The following is a 23143-nucleotide window of genomic DNA, read 5'->3' on the forward strand; positions in this document are numbered from 1 at the left end:
AAAAGAAAAATAATTTTTGCGCGGGCTCTCGAAAATTATCATTTTTTTTAAATAGTCTAGAAAACCAAATATTATTACTAGCCATGCAATTAATTATAATCTTTTCAATGTCCGTTACGAAAGCAGACCTACTGTAATCATTCTCGCTATAATAAACATTGTGAGCGGGATTATTAATGCGTCTGTGAGTTATTGAAATTCCACTTATTTGATATCAATATCCTATTCACAAAATTATTTTTCAAATACGGAAGTGATTTATTTTAACAGTTTGTTTTCACCGCTATGCAAAGAATTTTGTGCACTGATGGTTTTCATGTTGATGCCCCTGACTTAATTATAATTTAAAATCGCTCCTTCCAATTTTTCTCTTTGACTAACACCAACAATATTAGTGAAATGACAAAATATTTTTTTAATTTAATTCACTATCGTCATTGACCATGCACATAGTTAAAATGAATATTTATTTACTTGCACTCTTATTATTTACGGAAGAAAATTTGAGTTTCCCGGAATTTAGGCCCTTTTTTCTTTTACAAGCTATTTTGGTGTGTTAGTTTTGTAAAAGTAAAAGTGGTGCATGATGAACTAGGTATTATTATTATTTTAATTTTGTGTAAACTCAGTTTTAACAGCATATGATTTTTGGGGGTATTTGATGAGACAATGAATGGAGTAGGTCATTAAAAAATTTATGTACGTTTTGGGATTTTTCAAACATCTTCCCCTTCAAAATTGTCCTCGAATTGCTAGTCCATGATTATATATATTTATATATACATTCTGCATTTTGCCATGAGTGGTTTATTTATGATTTTGCCCAATTCTACCTGTCTGGTTTATTTATGTATCTACCTGTCCATAGTGTCCATTCCATTGTTATCTATGCGCGATTTTGCTTGGAAAAGCTTGTTCGTACTGTTCGCAGCTGTCAAATTTAAATAGGTTATGAAAACTTTAGCGGTGAAGAGTGCAATATCAAACAAATTTACCAAATAAATATTAAAGTTTTCCAATGCTGTTACTAATTATGGAATGACACATCAAACCCTTCCCATATTTCTTTGAAAATGAGTGATAAGTGTGATATTGATGCTTCGGGGACCGTTGATGCTCCGATGCCAACTCAAGATTCTATCGAAGAGAAATTGAGTGAGAATTGTGAAAAAGATTCTGGGGATGGAGAAAAAGAAATACCTGCATCCGTAAGAGAGACCGCAGAAGAGAAATCAGAAGAAAGAGCTTCTGATAGCAAAATAGTTAGTGAAAAAGCTTCTGGGAGTAAAATAGTAAATGAGGAAAAACCGATGGATGTAGAATCCGGCAAAGACACAAATGTAAAGAATGAAGGAGGAACTGAAAGACACGCTCCTAAGAGAAGATTGTCTGTAATAACAATATCTGATACATCAGATAGCGATGATTCCTCTGTTTGCCATATTGATTCTTACCAAGCGAGTACTTCTGAAGCCAAGAAGATTAGAGGAGGTTTGTTTAGATTCGATTAATGCAACCTATTTTATTTAATAATTTCAAAATCAAGCCTCGCCTTTTACATATTGTTCATTAGTTTATAAAATAAGTTCTGTAGATTTCCACGGGTCTTAGGCAGTGTTTCTATGGCCCTTTTCGATGTGTGTTTTATAGGAATAGGGGAGGGGCAGAGTGGTAGTTACTCTCAGTATCGCCCTGATGAAAGTTCACCATTCAGAATCGAAACATTTCTTGACAAGGCTTTAGCTGTGTTTGGTGACCAGATCTGAATAGTCAGATTATTCACAACCTTCGTCTTCCCCATCTTCTTCCCTTAAAAACAAGAGAAGAGGAAATGTGAATTACTGAATTGGTGCCTAAAAGAAAGCTGGATCAATTAAGTTTATATCGTAGTTGTATTTAACCTTTTGTTAATTTTCAGATTATTCATCATCCGATAGTTACACCGCTTCGAGTGAAGATGATTCTGAGCCGGAAAATGACAACGAAACCTCAGTAATTACCTTCCCTCCGTCAACCCTTTCAAAATGCGTATCTTCGTTAAAAACCAGAGCTCCCCGATTATCCACCGCCAAACTCAATCCGTGCTTTTTATCGGAAGACGTTAATGAAAAATTTCTAAACCATTGGACCAAGAAAGAAAACTTCAAGACCGAAAACATAACCCTGTGTACTGACCCATTCAGAGTATGCATTGTGGACAATTTTCTGGAGAATGAAGATATTGTTAATAATATAATTGACGACATGACCACTCTTGACTGGTCTAGAAGTAAAATGGATCTATACGAATTTCACAGAAGTACAGATCTTGTTAATCTATCCTGGCAACGCGCTATCAAGTCTTTCTATGAGCTGTTAAATGATGTTATCATGAAATGGGTAAGGCAGAATTCTTTTGTTTTTAAAAACAATGCAAATACATCCAACCTCTTACATTTTCCATGCATGCTGCACTAGTGCCGCGTTACTTGTGCGACTTTATTTATTCATAAATGTTGCTAATTTAATTATTTTAGGAACAAAACACTTTTGCAAGTTATGAATTAAGATGAATTGTTCGTTGTTCATGTGCATACGGAATCTACATATGTACATCCGTAAACAAAATTAATATGAATAAATAGTTTAAGATACAAATACAATATTGTATCTGTGATTCAATCCAATATTGTATTTGTATAAATTTTAATTATATCCCGCCAATTAACTTTTCAATGTTTTATTACATCCTGAAAACAACCAATATCGTGTTGATACAGGGTTTTATCGATCGACCGTCCTAGATACCTTGATCAGTCTTAACGAGACTGACGACTCTACTAATTGAGTAGGGCAAGTATAAGTGGCAATAGCCATATTACCTTTTTTATTTTCTGTGTCTTTGTCCTTTTCATATTTTCATTGTTCTTCGGTATAAGTGGCAATAGCCATATTACCTTTTTTATTATCTGTGTCTTTGTCCTTTTCATATTTTCATTGCGAATTGTTCTTCTTCGCTGATTAAATATTACAATGAGGTTTATAAGCTTCACCAAGTTAATCCTAATAATTTGAATGATATTTATGTATATTTAGTTTGAAAGTGCTTGTTTTCAGGTTGCACAGATAACGAATCTTAAACTAACCCATGTCTCTGCTTCTTGCGCTCTTTACGGACCCGGCGATCATTTGTTGGTTCACGATGATCTTATGTCTGATAGAAAAGTGGCTTTCATATTCTACATGGCCCCCTGGGACACACAAAGTGCAAAAGAACCCGAAGCAAATGACACAGCGCCAAATGATTCCAAAGATATCGGCGAAAGCACGGAGGCTGTAATTGAAGACAAAAGACCGGAGGTGGGTTAATAAAGTTACCATACGGCAGAACAGATATTCTAGCACAACATAGCATGATAAGAGGAATGGTGCTATTGAATGAAATCTCAGAAGCACTAGATATATATAATTCTTCTTTAAATAGCCTAAAGTTTTTTTTGTATAATAATTATCTTCATAGGTGTTAAGATTGTCAAATTGAGAATTGTACAGTAATTGGATAATCTATCTGTTGTGCAATTAAAAAAAAAAAATAATAATAATAATTTGCTAATTCAACTCCATGAGTTCCACTCTCTTAGTAGATTTTCTTTACTAAATGGTGTCCAAAAAGAGTATCGAGTATTTAATAGTTGGTTAATAAAAAAAATTCTAATCGCTGTCGGAACCTTCGGTTTTATAGAGGTGTACATTTGAATTATTCTGTGGTTAACTTCTAGATTTGAATATAAAACATGGTGTTTTCTCTTTCTAACACCATTTAGATCACATTTCTAACCATGAAAGTAAGGGAGACAACGATTTCTACGAGACCATATGAGCTGTTTTAAATGCGAACTAATAATCCTGATGGGTTATTAAGTGTTATTTGACAATAAAAGAAAGGAGAGTAAAAAAGTGTAAAGTCGTTATTTCAATCATAAAAATTAACCACTATAACATAAAACCACATGAACACATAAGTGAAGTTTTGTTTGCTAACAATGACTTTCTTTAGTAACAATAATAATAATTGAATAATTTATATAGTAGCCCCGTTTTTGTGAAAAATCACCTCAAGAATGCTGTACAATTTATTACGAGTTCCTAGCCTCTTATCTAATTTTATTATTTACAAACAAATACAGAAAAAACATATTTATTATTTACAAACAGATACATAAAAACATACTTACCTGGCTGGTCACTTCAGATAAACATACTTTTATTAAATAGTTTACGATTTTGCACACAGAGGACACTATAGTAAAAACACTGGACATTGATTTTACATTTGCTATTTTACCCTCCATTTCTATTGATATTACATTCATTAGAAGACTAGCTGTACCCCGCCACGCGTTGCTGTGGCACAGTCTGTCTGTGCAGATAGAGAAACAACAGAGCATGTTGCTTTCACATCCAACAGATGGCGATCTATATAAAAAAGCATGTTTGTCCAACAGATGATGCTGTTTTTTTAAAAAAGCATGTTTTTACCTGTCACATGTGACATCTTTATAATATACGTATATAAAAACACATAAGTATTCGAATGTACAATTGTTTCAAAATTTCAAAGCAATTAGTGAAGAGCTTTCGGAGATTTAAGATTTTGAACAAACGAACATTAACATTTTTATTTATATAGACAGATTATTAGTGGCAAAAGTAGAGTTGATTTTTCTTTTGAAAGACTGGAGAATTTTTATGAAATGACCTTATGTAATGGTTTATACATATCGTCGCTCTAATTCGTTTTTGTCCAACAGACCATTTTTGGCGAAATTGAGTTAAGTATGCAGTTGTTCTCAGAAATCATTTATTTATACGATACAAATGAAAAAAAATAATTTTTAACGTGTTTTCAAGACGCAGTTTGTCTTAGGTCCACCTAAATTAAACAACATTCCGAGCGTGTTTATCCAACACTTTGTCCTTCATCCAAATTAAAAACGTGTTTTCTGTGTAATTTTAAACATTTGGAATGAATTTTTCTTAAAAATAATTATTTATCACTTTCAATCATTTTAGTAAGCTAACAATGATCTAATTTAATTTTTTTTTTTTTTTAAGAAAGAAAGACAAATATTCCCGGGTTACAAATAACCTGACAATATTTGAAAATCTCCTACTCCCACCACAGTAAGCTGAAAATGTTGCTTGTGTTGTGATGGAGGACTTAGCCAGCCGAGGAATTGAACACAAATATGAGTGGGACCCAAGCGCGATGTCAACTCGGCCACCGACCGTTCGAGTCATTTCATTGTTCAGGGTTTTCCAATAAGAGGTGTTATTTTGATATTCAATCGTAAAAGATCAATGGTTTCGTTGCTTGTGTGGCACGTAGCGCCATCTTGTTGAAAGTAAACGTTGCCCAGATCAATACCATCCAATTCCGGCCATAAAAAATCATTAATCATCTCTCGATAGCGCAATCCATTCACCATAATTGTTGCTCCAGCCTCATTTTCGAAAAAGTAAGGTCAAATGACTCCGCCGGACCATAAACCGCACCAAACAGTCACACGTTGAGGATAGAGAGGTTTTTCAACAATAACTCTTGGGTTTTCCGAGCCCTAGATGCGACAATTTTGCTTGTTGGCGAAGCCACCGAGGTGGAAATGGGCCTCATCACTCAAGAAGATTTTTTGATAGAATTCTAATAATTAATAATAGTGAATTTTAATAATTTCAATGCATTGTTGAAGCGTGTATCGTTCCATTTTTATTAATGGTGTAGTTTCTACTTGTCAAATGTCAAAAAATGACAGCTTCAAAAGTAACATCTACCGAAATAGCGGGCTATTCAAAATAACACCTCTTATTGGAAAACTCTGTATATGTGTTTTTCGTAAAAAAAAACTTTGAAGAGCTATTTCTCTCGATTTACGATTTGATAATATGGAGGACATTGTTAGTAAATATGTGTGTTTTAATGTTGCTTTACAGTCATCGTCAGATAAATTAAAGTTACTTTATATATTTTTAGTGTGATTAACGGAATATTGTTGTGTTATTTGTAGCGTGGCTGGTCACAAGCAATGGGCGGAGAATTGAATTTCCTGACGACTGATAGTAAAGGAATGCCGACCATACCAGTCAAATCATTATTACCTTGTAATAATACATTTGCCTTTTTCAAAGTTGGGAGTGAAACCTTCCATCAGGTAAATATTATGTTAAGTACACTTTGAAAATAATATAAAGAAATACAATAAAGTTGAAAAAAAAATTATTACATAAATTTCATGGCACATTCTTACGAAGGTTATGCTTGACTCCCAAATTATATATTTAATATTTTTATATTTTATTTTTATATTTTATATTTTATTTAACGTTGGATACATACATGTCTTTTTTAATACATTGTTTAAAAAATGCCAAAATAATAAATTCAAATGTTATATTTATTTTCATTGTACAGTAAGCACCACTAATTTCTGAACACCATGCATACATTTGCACCTAGACCAAATTGTTTTTTTTTTTTAGCTACACCCTTTTGCTTCTGAACCATCTTAATATTTTTTTTATTTGTTTTTGGGGTGTTATGCCGTGTTGCGCTAACTCCTTCTTTAGCCAACGTTTCGGACAGCATTGCAGTGTCCATCATCAGGGCAGATGTGTTATTGTCATGTGTCAAAAATAACACATCTGCCCCGATGATGGACACTGCAATGCTGTCCGAAACGTTGGCTAAAGAAGGAGTTAGCGCAACACGGCATAACACCCCAAAAACAAATAACAAAAATACTTTTGGCTGTGAAAATTTTAAATCATATTTCATCTTAATATTATCATTTTTAAACTTATTGCAGCTTCTTCCTTTTTTTTTTGTACATCTATTTGTACTACATTTTTGCAGGTTGCGCAGTTAGAGTTGACGAAAAAAAAATAAAAATATATTATTGTGTGTATTGGTGCATATATATATACACTTCTTTTGTCTTTTTATTTAATAAATCAAAACCGAAATTTCCTCCGAATAGATAAGATTTGTAAGTAGGTTCTTAAATACCTACCTACTCAATCATAAACCATATATTTTATGCAACTTTTTAAAAATTTCAAATAAGGAATTATACAATTTTTCCACATTTGAAAAAAGATTCTTTACTGAACCATAAAAATGGCCACCGTCTAGAAACGGAAATGGAACGTACAAACAAATTTACAGACAGATGAAATGCAAAACAAGTGAAAACAGAAATTTGCTACGCTCAGTCAATTAAAAATTGGCGCTTTTTAATTTCACTGGAATTTTCTTCTCTTATGTTGAATTGAATGAACAAGTATGAAACATGCTGTATAAAGGCAATGCATCCGTGTGAGTACTGTGTTTGCATCAACATTCGCATGTGATACCAATAACACCATCGATAGTGCCAATAATTCAAACGAAATAAGAACAAACGCTGCCGCCATTGATCCAATCTCTAAAGCTCAGAAACTTATAATAAAGATTATCCTCGAACTACCAATCACAGAAATCTTTAGGAAAATCTGTGTTACGGACATTAGGCAACTTTATGCCAAAAACATACTAGCATACTATCGTAAATCATTAGCATACTATCGTAATCAGTCTTGTTGATTCATCATATCTGCTAGAAAAGATTTCAATTCGTTGCCCTGAACACAACACCAGATCAAACGACTTATTTCGAACACCACACTGGAAAGCCAAATAGGACGTATCTGTAAAACTCACAATGTCTCACGAGATGTACACATTTTCAACTGTAACTTGAAAACATATATAATGAAACTTACTAAACTGATAACTTATCATCTTTGTTTATTTTATTGTTTTTACTATAATCATGCGAAAACTGTATTACTACTAACTGTCTTTAATTGTTTTTATAACATTTTGTAATTCCATATAATGTTTATTCTTTATATTTCTTTGTCATTTATAAATATATTGTATAGGTGCAAATATTGAATCAACAACTAGAATTAATGGAGCATTATTGGTCTAATATTGTAAAAAATTGCTGTTTATGCTAAATATATAAATGACTGTTTGTTTCCTAAATAAAATAAAAAATACCTCTTCAAACACAAAACCACTTTTGACAATGTCCAAACTGCTCGTGATACTAGAACTAAAGGAAATAATCTCTTACAAATCCCTTTTGCTAAAACAACTTTTGGCCAGAGAAATTTAGATATTTAGACATTATATAGCCTTGTTGCAAAAACAAGGCTATATAATGCTCTCCCACTAGCCATTAGATGGAACAATTTTTTTTTTAAATATAAAACAGACATCAAGTCTTGGATCGTCAGCCAAGACAGATCCAAGATCAAAAATTTTACAAAAATCCCTTTATAAGTATGTACTCCAACTAGATGCTGATTAACCAATTTATCATTTATTATTTTTTATCATTTTTTATCATTTTCACATTGTCATTTAATGTAATGAAATCTTATATGTATCAAATAATATGTAAATACTAATTTATGTATCCAATACGTCTGTCTCGACACAGGTATATCCTAGTGAGACAGACATCGAAAAACACCTGTAAAAAAAAACTTTATATTGATAATAAAATTTAAATAAAAGAAATCACGTGTGACAAAGTCATCAAATGGTCATTCAGTGCTATTTTGTTTTGACAGTTGAAAGGTTCCCATTAAATGCCAATTCTAAGTCCGTTTCAGCTTTTGAACAAATTGTGATCAGCAGAAGAGGACAACTATCATGTTAAGTTCGCCAGCTCATTACAATTTGATAGGAAGCTGATACGCACCTAGAATTGGCGTTTAACGGGGACCTTTAAACTGTAAAAAAAAAAGCAAAATGATGCAGAGTGGCCATTTAATGTTGTATTTGAATTTCTGCAAAACAACTGAGCCTAAATACTTTTTGTCAAGGTTTCCGAAGTCCTGTCGTTTGATTTCCCCCGGTTAACCATCAACGGTTGGTTCCACGGTCCATGCGAGGAGGGAGAGGAACCGGCCACTCACGCGGAAGAGCCAACACCCGTACCTTACGCTGATCTGGCTGAAAAGCCTCACACTGATATGGTGAGTGATTAATAATAATAAGACAGTGAAACTCTCTTATAAGGTTTTCCAAGTGATTAGAAAAAAAACTTCTTATGTGGGAAAACCTTATATGCAGGTTTCACTGTAAATGAATTTACAAATCTTTACGCTTCACAGTGATATTGATTATACAATATTAATAAGATTCAAAGCATAGAAGACGAAATGGTTAGAGCCTTTCCTAATCTATCTGCTGTGCTTCCGAAACCCATTTAAATGTTACCATTTTTATCAATCTAAGATCATTTGAGAGTTTTGCTGCATTAATAACAATAAAGTATGTAATTATGATTTTGTTTGATGGTAAAATCTGTTTTGCAGTTTCAAACATCGCTGAACGAGTGGATCACATCGAATTACCTCTCACCGAGAACCAAGTTTAAAATTCAGCAGCACATCGAGCAGTCTTCTGAGATCAGTCTGGAAGATTTCTTCTTGCAAAACCAGTACGAAATTGTAGTCAACAGTCTTCAGGATAAAAGTATGTAAATTTTTATATTATATTGTACAATATTCTATTTAACCCGCCCTGTACTGAATTAATGTTGGTTCTAACTCGTTATGAATGTATGTCCATTTGAAGCTAAGCCTTTTCACCACACAAAACCAGATCATGTATCCATTCTAAAAGTAATCTGTCCAGACCTCCCATGGCAGGTTGCGGGCCCTGCCCACCTGCGCCACCACGACATCCTCACTATGGAGACGGCCGGTGAAGAATTGAAGCAGCTCTGCCAGCTGTTCAGCTCCAACCACTTCCTCCGCCTGCTGGGAGACTTCACGGAGCTGAGGTTGAAGACTTATCACAGTCTGCAAGTGCAGAGGTGGACAGCTGCTAGCTATGCGGTAATTATAAAAAAATATATCTTTCAAGTATATGAAACGCACTTGTTGACGTGACTATATGCAAACAGAGGGTTCGACCCAAAATTGTGATCAGCAGAAGTGGATAACTATCATATTGTTAAGCTTTTTAGCTTATTACAAATTGATAGAAAGCTGAAACGCACCTTGAATCGGCGTTTGACGGGGACCTTTCAAACGTCCAAAAACAAATGGAAAATGGCTGAATGGCTATTTGATTAAAATGTTACATTTGAATTTATTCGAAACAACTTTTCTAAGTTATTAAAAATTAAATCTTTTTGTTTTATAATATTAAAAGGTAGTTGACTGAAGACTGCTCGCTGCGTCGGGCCTATTTATATATCCCGGCCGATGGCATCAGTAGCTGCGCGAGATCGCTGGTAAACTACGGGTCACTCGCTTCAGCGAGATTCGTCTGGTAGTTTCGATGGCACTGGAATTATGCCTAGGCAATAGGCTAGAACCTTCTAGCGAATGCGCGTAATGTGCTGGTCCAACTCGCAACGTATTGTCGTAGGTAGCTCTAGACGTCGCGAGTAGGTAGTTCGCTCGCAAGTAGGTACTCGTAGACAGGTAGGTAGCATCGCTACATATGTTTTCTTGAGAGCTTTCGTTTTATTCTCTGGCGAACATATTGATACTTGTAGATATACATGATTTAAAAAAACCTATAACGAGTAATGGCTATAAGGAGCAAATTTAGTCACTCCCCTCGTGCTCTTAATAACCAAATTGGACTGATCTTAATGACTCTGCTGCGTAGGCAGTTTCAGTAAGCAATGGTGTTGTATTTTTCCAGATAGCAACTTATAGCAACTAATCCAAAAACGTTTTTCAACCAGCTGGCAGTGTGTTAATAATCCTTCAATTTCTTTAACAGGTCCTGCCTCCGAAGAGCCACTACTCGGTTAACGAGCTGGATGTAATTTTATACCTCGGCCTGCCGAGCCAGCACATCTGTGGCGGCTGCACCGTGTACCTGGCGCCTGAGGAGCGCGACTCCGAGACGCTCATCACCGTCGCCATGGCCAACAACGCGCTCAACCTCGTCTACTCGGACACGGGTACCTCCAAGTTCACCAAGTACGTCAGCAAGCTCAGCCTGGCCGCCCACCAGTATTTCTACATCATTACCTGTAGCTACAGGGAGTAACTTGTTGAAATTCAAGCAATTGTTTTGTGGGAAAATTAAAGAGACACAGTGTAACCCTCTTATAAGATTACTTATTGGCGCTGGAAAAAAATCCTCCCGTCGCACACCCACAACTACATTGCCGCAAGACAAAATAACCTGTTTTTAAGTGAATTTGTAGTAATTTTGTGGGTAAAGTTAAAGAAACACGGTGAAATCCTTTTCGAAGGGTGGAAAAAATACTTCTTATGTCGCACACTCGCTACTAAAATACTAACAATTTGTTCGGTGTCTTATTTTGTCTTTATATTTTTAATCAATTAGATTCCACAGTTGTTTATGCTTATGTTCCCGGTACTGAGGTATAAAAAAAGTGTGTGCATGCAAATAAAATCGTCAGATTTCATTTTATTATTGTTTAGACACCAGTTTCTTCACCACCTAGGATTCTGGCTGCAGAGTCTCCATCTTTTGTATCACCTGTTCCTATACTTCATTTTACTTAACTTAACTTCACTCTATTTTTGTAATATTTATATTTTCTGTAATATGTACCTGCATCAACTGTAAAGCGCCCCTGAGGTGATATCTCACAAAAGCGGCGCTATACAAATTATCCAATAATAAATAAATAAACAAGTGAGACTCTCTTATAAGGTTTTCCCACATAATAAGTTTTTTTCTATGTCGAAGATATTGGGTCAGTTCTTAATTTCAGTATGGGTAGAAAAAAATAACACATCTTATTTTCAATTTTTAACCTAGTTGTGCATCTCTTGGGCCCGCTAGTAGTCAATTACAAAGATTTTTTAATGTTTGACTGAGTATTGAACATTCCTCCCCAGGGCTGGAGTCAACAACTCTATCAACTGAGCCAAATTCCAATAGGGTAGGACCGACATTCATTTCGTATTTTAACTGCTGTAATGTCATCCAAATTCAGAGAAATGCGTACATTTCCGCGTGTGTATGTGTCGTTACCACCAAAAGTTGATAGAATGCATTGTCATCGACAACAAGTCTATCTGCAGAGTTTCAGCTCGATCAAATGTCAGAAAGTGGGTTAATTTCCACTTCGAAGACAATTCCATTTCATTCATACATTCATTTAAGAAAACGACATCAAAATTCAAATAGAACTTCTTAAGTATGAAAACTTCTTATGTGGAAACATTATAAAAGGGTTTGACTGTATCATTATTGTCGAGTCAATTCCTGTATGAATTAGCTTACTAGCACTCACATTGTAATATAGGCCACTTGTTGATTATTAATATTATGTATTCCCAAGTGCTTTTTTTTCACGTTAAACGTTTTTACTTGATTGTAAGAACATTATTATTTATTTATATTAAAGTTAGAATGATTTTTTCTGCCACTGATTTCACTAAAAAATAAAGTATTCCCTGTATAACAGATTTGACTCGCATAATATTGTATTAAAATAATACTTAATCCATCAGGTCTATGGCATGTTGACCATTATGTTCCAAAGACACTGTCAGATGGTCGGAGAATTTGCTTATATTTCCACTTTGCAGTAAAATGGAATATTTCTGAAAACTAAAAACTGTTCTTGAAAAGTGATGAAATACTTTTTCAAATTTTATTATTAAAAATAATGATATAATTTTTTATATGTTAAAATTTTTAACGCAAACATAAAAAAGTTTGAAAAATGGCTTACCTTATGTATTTTTCTCTAAATACTAAATTAAAATTACTGATAACAAAAAAAGACTCACATTTAATTGGGCAAATGCATGAATTTCATAATTTTTTTTCTCAAATTGCTGTCGGAAAAACAAAGGGTTTTCATAGAGGTGTACATTTAAATTATTTTATGGTTAACTTTTGAATATAAAGTGTGGTGTTTTCTCTTTCTAACACCATATAAATCATATTTCTCACCATGACAGTAAGTGAGATACATGGATTTCTATTAGACCTGTTCCCAAAAGTGAACAATTGACTCAACGGATAAAAGCCATTTGTTCCCAAAACCGAATGAATAAAATGACGGATAAAAAGACGGTTTAAGATTATAGATGACGAGATTGAGTGTAGCAATTGTGATTATCCTTTCTGACTTCCTGTGAATGGTTTATCAAAAATTAGGAATTCACTTTTTTGACTTTTCTGCGTCATTTTTACGACTCGTTTATGTGCTCAACTGTTCAGCTGTGACTCGTCCTACAATAAGGGTCTCTTCAGTTCACTCCTTCCTGCGTAAAAATAACCTCTACACAGCATCCACAAAGATGACATGGGTCCCGAGGTAAACTTCAAGGCCTATTATTATTATTTTAACATGCACGATTTTAATTATAAAATGAATTGTATGAACTGTAGCGATTTGTTTTTGGGGTATTATGCCGTGTTGCGCTATCTCTTTCTTTAGCCAACGTTTCGGACGACATTGAAGTGTCCATCATCAGGGCAGATATGTTATCAAAAACAAAAACACTATAATACTTTTGGCCGTGAAAATCTCAAATTATACCGAATTGTATGAATGTATGAATTTTTCCAAACTATTTTATCTGACATTTTATGCTTGTCAAATAATAATTGAATACGTAGTTCGTATTATGTAATATAGTTTTCTTTCCCAGAATATAATATATTTATAATTCTAGAATATGACCTGATACATTACGCCCATAATAATTATATTTTTATATAAAATGTGATTATAGATTTACTGTTCGTATATCTGTCCAAATTTTGACTGCTTCATTTCAGTGTTAGACATCCAAATTTATAGACTTGCCCTGACATGAAATCTAGCTATCATTTTGACGAGCTGGAGACAAACCACATGACCGTATTTTGACATCAGGAGGGTTAAATTTTTTTTTACTAAGAATTCAAGGTCTTAAAGTCAAACAATGTTATACACAGAAAGATTTACCAATAATTATAATTGATATGTTTTTTTGTAGACAGTGTTATTTGATTTTAAGCCCTCAGATTTTTGGTATGTTTTTTTATAGATAATGTTAATGTTAACATTGTTTGATTTTAAGCACTCGCTATTATAGGTAGCGCAATTAAGGTTGACCCAAATTGTTGACAAATTAGGATTGTGTGTATTGGTGCCTATGTATACACTTCCAACGGTGATGTCTTTGCCAAACATCATTGAGAAACAGCCTTTTGTCTTGCTTACGCCTACTTTTTTTTATTACCGAAAAAGGGACAACGAATGTACACAATCATTGAATTTTAACTTTTTAATTTTCACTGTAATTTTCTTGTTGTATGCAAGCAATGCATCTGTGTAAGTACTGTGTTCGACTCAACTCTCGCTGCGATGCCCCACCTAGCTTTGAATATATAATATAATTAAAATTTCTCAGTTTTTAGTTAATACATAACTCAAACACATTAATGGGCACCTGAGAGAAAATGTCATAAAACAGAAATCTTCTGTGAAGTTGATAAAAATTGTCTTTGGATGAGACACTATCAAATGTAGAAGTGTTCGCATTATAACACAAATAGACAGGCTACATAGTACTGCAGTATAAAACTTGACTTAACCAGTCCGTACCGCGTCCCTGATAAAATACTTATATATATATGTTGCGTCATATCACATCTCCTCTAAAACAACGTCAATGGACATTGTGTCCATGAATGTGTTAATATTTTTAAAAAGGCATTTTATATCTATCATTATTTAAATGGAATTAATTGCAGTTATTTTAGGTTAAATTTCCACCTTAGCAAATGTCTCGCAATTGATTGAAATCAAACAATTGTGGTCTACCTTTTAAATAAAAATATAATACATGTCTAAATATGTATGTTATATTTAGTACTGAACCCTAAAGTTATGTTTAAATGAATTTGTGTTTATTAATTATTGTTAAAAGATTGAATATTTTCCAAACAATGTATTTTAATTAACTAAATAGGTTTAAATGATAAATTTAATAATAAAAAAATGATTTTGAGAAATTATTGCCAAATTATTTATTAGCATGTTTATTTTTATAATTTACTAGTATGTATGTGTACGTAGTTACATTGCGACTTCACCCATGTTTCTTTCAACAACCTTTCTTAGTGAACAATTCAAAAATATGTAACTAATGGCATCTTTTTATTTTTTACTCACAATGGAAGTGACATTGTGATCTGAAAATATATTGTTGTTGACACGTTCGCTGCCAGGAGCATTCTTACCATTAAAATTACTGTGATGTATGATAATAAGTTGGGTTATCGAAGGAAGCAAACACTTTGTGGCTTGACATTATTACACAAATGAAAAAATATCTTTGTTTTAAACCACTTTATTACATTTATAGACGTCGACCGGTTTCAGTTGAACTCAACCTTCATCAGGACAGTACAAATATAAACTAAAATATAATACAGAGGAAGATTATTAAGTAAACAATAAAGAAAGAGAAAGTATATAAATGTGAGGGAGAGAGCATCAGGGCAGCGGAGTAGGTAGTGGGGTCGGGGAGGGGTGGGGATTACCCAGGGAGAAAGGAAACATCTTTAAAATAGGGCTTTTAGTGAGTTCTATCTGTTTGTTTAAAATTGGGTAATTATTTTTATTTTTACTTGCTTTTGAGATTTCCAATGATTCTAGATTATTGAGACGTATTCCTATTTTATTTTTATGTAGTATTTGAACTCCTGTCGTTCTATTAAATGTATGATTAGTGTTAATTAGGTGTTCGGCGAATTCTGAAAAACCGGTAATTTAATTGTTTGTTGCTGCCAGAGTGTTATCAGAAGATGATTCTGTATTTCAATCATTTTACCGAATGACTAAACATACATACCAAAATTTAGTCTCTACTGTTGGACCACTGATACAAAGACAAAAACTGCAAGCATCCGTCTGACGAGTCTGTCGAGTAGTGACATGTTGCCGCACGCACCGCATTACGAACGCATGACGAGCGGCTGACGCTACGTTGCAGCTTTGTGGTCACAGATTTCATTGTTTCTACGCAAGATGCAAGCATTCGTCTTGCAATCGTCAATTGACTAAAACGTGCGTATGATGTGCGGTTACGTGGACAATGGGCCTAAGTCATTATGTATATATATATTTTTTAATGTTTGATTTATGTCGTTATTGCAGCAAACGAGCGATATGATTGGTCCGCCCAAGTGAGTGATTGGCACCGAACTGGTTAAAATCTTACAATAGTTTGTGGTGGGGCATATTAAATAAAATAATATATATTTGCATAGTTTTCAACATAATATATTTTTTCCTCAAGTTCTATACATTTTGAATATTTTTTAATCAAACAATAATAGTAATTTTAAATAATACAAGGAAAAGGCCAATGTACAATAAGTTAACCAACTCTGGAGAACATGCGAGCATTCTAATATGATCCTTATTAGAATAATTTGTGATGCGATTTTGACCTTAATGCTTCGAAAAATGTATGGAAAACAAAATCAGCAACGTTTGGGCTAGTAAAATGTTGAGTTCCGCTAATATTTTTCTGTTTTATGCTCCGGCCTTCAACAGGTTAAGAAACAATTTTATCTTATTATTCTTACTCAAAACTATTTATAGTCAATTGTCGTGGACTCTGCTTAAAAGTAAAAACCTTGTAAAATTTAAATTGGAAAAAAAACAAAGTGAAAAGATAAAGAGTTAACCCTAAAAGTATTCAACAAACATTTGCATATTTTATTCAGGGTCTTATAAAAAATACCCATTATTTAATGTTTATTTCCGAATTAGCTATGTAACGTATTGACAAACTATTGTTAGGGTTAAAATGGCTCCAAAAATTACAGGATACTGAAATCACATAAAGAACTAATTCATAATCTAAGGAATTCATTTTAAGTATTTAAAAATAAAAATTGCTCAAATAAAATGGCAAGAAATAAAAGATGCCATTATAAATAATAAATTATTTTCCAAAAAACTTTTAACCCTTTGGGACCTTTTCAAATTAACCTAGCATCATTTCTTAACACACTTTATACGGGCGAAAACATGGGTCCCATTCGAGAAAATGGATATAGTTTTTAAACCGCTAATATCATTGAAAATAATACATATATTTTAATGAAATTTTTTACATAGTACTCACCACACCCCAACTATAATTTTTTTGTCTGAAAGTAAGCCCACTTTTGTAATACGACTCCGTAATCTGAAATTGAAGTCAGTGTTGGGATATTTAGTGATGTTTTATTTGTAAAAAATGTATGTATTTGTTATTATGTTACAAATTTTTAATTTTTTTTTTCAAATTATTACAAAATATTCCGTATTTCCATTGCAATAAGTGGAAGGATGTATTACCCGTTCTACGAGTTTAAATATAGTTTACTTTTGATATAATATTCTTCCGTACAAAAGACAAGGATTTAAAGATATGGGAAGACTTGGTTCACATTTTTAAATACATATACATATAGTTGCGACCTGCACAAAGAGATTGGTATCAAAAATGTATGTGAAATGATTGGACAGCAATGCCTTTTGCGCTATTCAAGCAGGACCGGCGTAAAAGGTAGAACTTCCCTTCCCGGACAAAGTGTGTTAAGTATTGAAAATAAAAAAAAAACTACACCCAAATTATTAAAATAATTCTAAAATTTTTAAATTCTGCCAGTTTTAACAATTCAGGGCAGGGTAAAACAAAAAGATATACACAATTCAAGCATTCTTTTAATAAAATTTTTTAGATTAACTTTCAAACAGAAGCATGCTGTGACTTTTTTTTTTAATTTCACCTTTTTGTATGGAAAAAGTTTGTAGTTGGATTTGAAATAAAAATAATATTTTTTTTAGTAATTATTGAAGAGCTGAAAAAGTCACAACAGGCAATGGCTTAAAAACATAAATATGCGTTAGAAAGACAATAAGTTTTGCTATTTGAAAAATTATTAACCTTTGTAATGCTGGAATTTTGAAGGCAACCACCTGTCACGTGGCATGTTTTGAAACAATGTATGTGTTTTGGTGAAACTTCATGAATCACATGTGACATCCGCGTATGGGGACAGCAGCTGATGGATCACATATGCGTGATAGCCGCGTAGATCAGGTTAAAATTTCAAATATACAAACTTTTCCTCTTTGTAATAATTTATTTCTTCATGTTCATAAACCATCTAAGAAAAAACGTGGGCGTCATTTTGTCCATACAAACGAATTTCCTCTCTGGATTTTGACACTAGTGCAAATATTTTTTAATACAATGTACAAATCAACCACGTTTTAATTTTTTTGATAAGTTACATGTAGGATTAGGACCCTCCAAAAATCATAGTTTAAAAGCTGTAAACCGATGTTCAGTATATAAATTTGAAAATGTGTTTTTAAAAAGGCAAAACGTACAGACATAGAATGTTTTCTTCTAATACGGTTGGTTAAAAAATCTTAAAAATCAGTCCAGATTGAAGAAGAGAACAGGGGAATACAAACATCAATTTTGACAATTTCATTTAGGTATAATCCAGCCTGAGGTGCAGTTGTTCCTTTCGCTCAGTATTCGGGGGGGGGTAACAGCAAGTTTAAAAATCAAATTTCTCAGCGCCCGCGTTTTCTCTTAATTTCTATGAGTGAATAAGTAAGTAACTCCTAATTTTAGCTTTCTATTGACTGTTTTCATAAAAATTACAAGTGCTGACTTCACAGTTTCAAATACACACACACAAGTGTCTCTTATCCTATCCTTAGAGAATATCTTTTCCTTCCCACGAGTTAAATGCAATCTTCATTCCATTGCCGAGTATTGTGTTGTAAGCCACATATTGAGCAAAATCACTGCCATTTCTTTAACCTCCCTTCAAACAACACCCAATAAATGACCAGTTAAAATAATTGCGGCATAAAATGGCATTCATACACAGCTAAAACTTACCTAAGCAAACTGAAATAAATTTAATACTTAAGTTGTAACGAGTCATTCATTGTCTCCAACAATATTATAGGTAAAATAAAACATTATAGCAGATTTGGGTTTGGATGTTTTCTGCTTTTTTTTTCACATTATTTGATGCCCATCAAATCAATGATCGGCACCATTTACAATTTTTGATTCTCGGTTTGTTTCAACTTTTGGCCAAGTTGTTATGCTTGTCAGCTGATCACAACTTGATCAAAAGTTAAAACGGACAAAAAATTGCCGTTAAAAAGGAATCATTCAAAAGGAAAAAAATATATAAATGGCGCTGATTGTCATCAAACGTGACGTGAGTAACAAACCTAACTTTAATGTTCTGATATTTTCATTTATCTAATTTCTATTTGAGTGTAAAAATGCTTTGTCTCGAAACCAAAAACTTTTTACCACTCAAAACATCTGGTTTCGCAATATTTTAAATCTGAAATTTTGACCGTTTGGTACATAGAAATTTTGAAAATATATAGTCCCTTTATATCTGTGTATAATATGAATAAACTACTGAGAATAGTTGTAGGAAAATAATGTGTAAGATATTATTATATGATGTATTCTTAAAACTTTGATAATCCTGATAAAAGTAAATCCTGGGGAAATAATATATTCCATTTTTCACAGCAAAATTTTAAAATCAGGGCCAGGGAATTAAAAACCCAATTGATTATGAATATAAATAGTAATTAATATCTCAAGCATTTATTTGTATCGGTGGTTGTTCAAATTAACGAATGTTACAATTTAATTTTACAAACTATAAGCCAAATTTTAGAAATATTTACAGTGAGGCACTCTCAAAGCTTTTAGAATCTCAAAATTAGCTTAATTAATATTAATACTCTTACTGTATTTACCATCTGCAAAACAAACGTTATGATAGAATCCTAAAAAGAAAATATCTTAACCCTTTTAGCCTTCCAAAGTCTCACAGCTCTGAGATCTCGAATCTTATATGATACATCAAACTGTGATGTATCATATAAGATTCCCCGATCCCCCAGACAGCTGATCCCCTGGATAGTTGATACCCTGGACAGTTGATCACTCCAACACAAGTGGCTTCAGGCGTCTTGAGCGGAAATCCACTATACCAAGCTTAAATATACATATATATATATCGGCTTTTGTTACATGGTTGAATATATCCTTCCTGCTTACGACACCAGGAGGAAGCACAACAGAAATAATCCTTTGGGGGTCAAGTGTCAGAATGATCAACTATCGGGGGATCAGAGTCACATAAGGCTGTGTATAAACAGGAGAAATTTACCGCAAGTCGAGTCATGAATTATGGGAAAGGAACGAAGCGACCGCAAGCGGTGTTTCGCACCATTTACAGCATAACATACAATGAGAATTGTGAAACAAAAAAGTTCATGAGAGAGCTATCTTGTCATTCAAATAAATGCATAAGTGAAACATTGTTCTTTATCGCTAAGATTTTTTTTTCACTGAAAAAATGTCTCAGCCAAAGGGTTAGATTTAGAAAACTTGAATTGTTTTTAATAAAATTGAATAGGCTTGTAAGTGTCAAATTAAGGGTAAACAGATAAAGGTAGGTACTTAAAGATTCTGTCAATTTTATTAAAAATAAATATTGTTTTCATACATATTTTAGATTAGATCTAGAAATAAGGGTGACCGGATAACTCATCAAAATGACAATTCAACACGTCTATAAAAAGTGATGAAACAAAAACTAGGTTAAAAAGGTTAAATATGTAACTATTTAACCTAGTTTTTTTTTCATCACTTTTAATGACTTTATATCACCTTTTAAAGGTGTGTGGAACCAGAAATAAGATATTAGAAATTAACACAATTAATTCACCATTGAACCCATAGAATTTGCTTAGCCTTGAGCAGTTGTTTAGTGTAATGTGAACTTAACAACAAATGTATGATTATATTTTACTATTCACAAGATGAACTAAGAAAAGTTTTTACAATACGAGATTAACTAAAATTTGCATTCGTTATTATGTACCTATTTTTTTTTCTGTTTGAATGACGAATGACGTACCCTTTGCCTTTTGTAAATGATGAAAAAGAATACAGGCCGAACCAATCTGCAAAATAATTATTCATATATATTTTTACGAGACGATTCTTTTGAATGTCGTAATTTTTTTATACAATTCAGAAGTATGCTGTTACATTAATCAAATGAAAAAATTGGAATTTGGCATAAATTTAAAAAAAAAATAGACCTATTCACTGTGAAGGAGACATAAAACACCTGATGTAAATTAAATGCATCCAGTTTTGCTTATTCTTGAATCGACGCCAAATGCAATTGACTGAATGGCTGAATAATCCAAGGATCTAAGTATGTAGCCGCCATCAATTCTCCAACCACACAAAGAAGAATAACCCCAACAACCATTCAAAAATCATTTTTGTAAAGTACACCGAAAACATCACAAAATTATACATAAAACAACCAGATGGTCTCAAATTTTGTACCAGAGGGGCGATTCCGGTACTATTTAAGGATAAGGAATTGTTAATCTTAAAATTAACTACTTTTTGCTTCCGAGAGAACTGGAATCACAGTTGACGAAAAAGTTGTTAATTTTAATATTAAAGACAATGCTGCTGTCATTCGAGAGAACTGTAATCGCAGTTAACATTAAAGTCATTAGTTTTAAGGTTAAGAAAAATGCTGCGCCATTTGAGAGAACTGGAATCACAGTTGACGTAAAAGTTGTTAATTTTAAGGAAGGACAATTCCTCATCCTTTAGTGAGAGGAATCTCTCCTCTGAATTTATTTGTTTTTTTGTCCCTTTACAGTGAATCAAGTATAATATCATCTATCCTTCCCCGAGGAAATGATATATTTAGCTAAAGTGTTGATGCAGAGGTAAAGGGCAGTCATCTGGCTTAAGGGCTAGCATCTCTTGGGCTTGTAGAACATCCATCAGTAGCCGTATCTGTCTTGGATGGAGGACAGAACGCCGTTGGTGAGGGAGGACAGCTTGCCGGCCACCTTGGTGACCCCCTGGCGGACACTCTCCTTCACATCGTCCAGATCTGGCGGCACAAACTGTCTGCTGGCCGTGTTATTCCCTGGAAAGATTAAATAATAATTAACCTCTAGAGCAATCAATGTTGGGAGTTATTTCTCACAGACATCAAACACCCGTAGAGGCTTTTTGGAGATATTTCTCCCAGCTTGACGGACGCATAAAATTCATGATATCTCATTTTGTATTAGGGTGAGATACATGATTTAAACAGTGTTAGAAAGAGAAAATACCATGTGTATGGTATAGCGTCTATACCAGCAGTCTCCAAACTCAATGAGTATGAGAACTACTTTGTGAAATTGAAAGTGTCTGGTGAGCTACTTATACATATTCCTTTAGATGTTTTTTCTCATCATACCATGCATAATATTATTATATTACTTCAAATAAATTAGGACATGTGATTTCTAATAAAACATAAAATGCGTACTTAAATTATTTATTTATAAACAAAATAATAAATGAAGAATATCTTAAAATGAGTGTAAAAGTGAAAAGAATGGCATTTACTATCCTCCACGATTTTTTCAATTTTCGATGAGTAACTTGTCACCCCCATTCGAAAGCAATTATCAAGATGGACATCTATGAGTCTGTTTCTATATTTAATTTTAACAACCTTTATAGAGGAAAACATTGATTCACATAAGTAGGTAGAACAAAACAATCGTTCTAAGTTATCTAAATCTGTATTGGACCATTTAATTATGCCAAATGAGTACGTATTGCCCAAGTATTTATTGCTTTTACTAAATTTTTAGCAGATAGATTGCATTTTAAAGTTTTCCTGATCCTAGTTTGAAATGTAATCCTAATATCATTTTTAATACTAGTATGGTCTAATCTATTTGATTGTGGGTATCCTAAATATTTATAAACCTCATCCCTTTTCATACTAGTAATTTGGAAATTTCTAAATATACTCTCGTCCCCATCTACAATCTTGCCTTTCTCTATATGGATCGTTCTACATTTATCTAAACCAAAAGTCATTTTGATATCATCTGAAAAGTTTTTAACTACCTCGATCATTTTCTCTAAATTTTGTTCAGAATTCGAAAATAATTTTATATCGTCCATAAATAATAAATGCGAAATTGAACTACTCTCCCTT

General features: G+C 33.1%; 2 protein-coding genes across 2 annotated transcripts in view; one reads left to right on the plus strand and one right to left on the minus strand.

Annotated features, from left to right (window-relative positions):
* The first annotated feature begins 922 nt into the window (after nt 1–922).
* On the plus strand, nt 923–14979 carry sud1 (Prolyl 3-hydroxylase sud1). The gene is made up of 8 exons (XM_089644471.1): nt 923–1491; nt 1919–2379; nt 3097–3339; nt 6045–6188; nt 8914–9066; nt 9409–9568; nt 9731–9933; nt 10835–14979. The coding sequence occupies exons 1-8, from the start codon at nt 1074–1076 to the stop codon at nt 11105–11107; spliced, it is 2055 nt and encodes a 684-aa protein (XP_089500597.1). The 5' UTR covers nt 923–1073; the 3' UTR covers nt 11108–14979.
* A 3618-nt stretch (nt 14980–18597) lies between these two features.
* ArfGAP3 (ADP-ribosylation factor GTPase activating protein 3) overlaps nt 18598–23143 on the minus strand; it is a 31431-nt gene continuing 26885 nt past the window's right edge. The window contains exon 12 of the mRNA XM_089644380.1: nt 18598–22069. Within this exon, the coding sequence (XP_089500506.1) occupies nt 21921–22069 (149 nt within the window). The 3' untranslated portion in view covers nt 18598–21920. The remainder of the gene's footprint in view (nt 22070–23143) is intronic.

The sequence above is a fragment of the Hesperophylax consimilis genome, chromosome 21 (assembly GCF_061612785.1).
Source record: "Hesperophylax consimilis isolate HC1 chromosome 21, BYU_Hcon_1.0, whole genome shotgun sequence".
In the NCBI taxonomy this organism is placed as follows: domain Eukaryota; kingdom Metazoa; phylum Arthropoda; class Insecta; order Trichoptera; family Limnephilidae; genus Hesperophylax; species Hesperophylax consimilis.

Excerpts from the sequence above, each read along its gene's own strand:
- sud1 (XM_089644471.1), top strand. The coding sequence starts at position 1,074 with ATGAGTGATAAGTGTGATATTGATGCTTCGGGGACCGTTGATGCTCCG. Across the intron at positions 1,492-1,918 it reads AGCCAAGAAGATTAGAGGAG|ATTATTCATCATCCGATAGT; the intron begins GTTTGTTTAGAT and ends GTTAATTTTCAG. Across the intron at positions 9,569-9,730 it reads CAACAGTCTTCAGGATAAAA|ACCTCCCATGGCAGGTTGCG; the intron begins GTATGTAAATTT and ends TAATCTGTCCAG.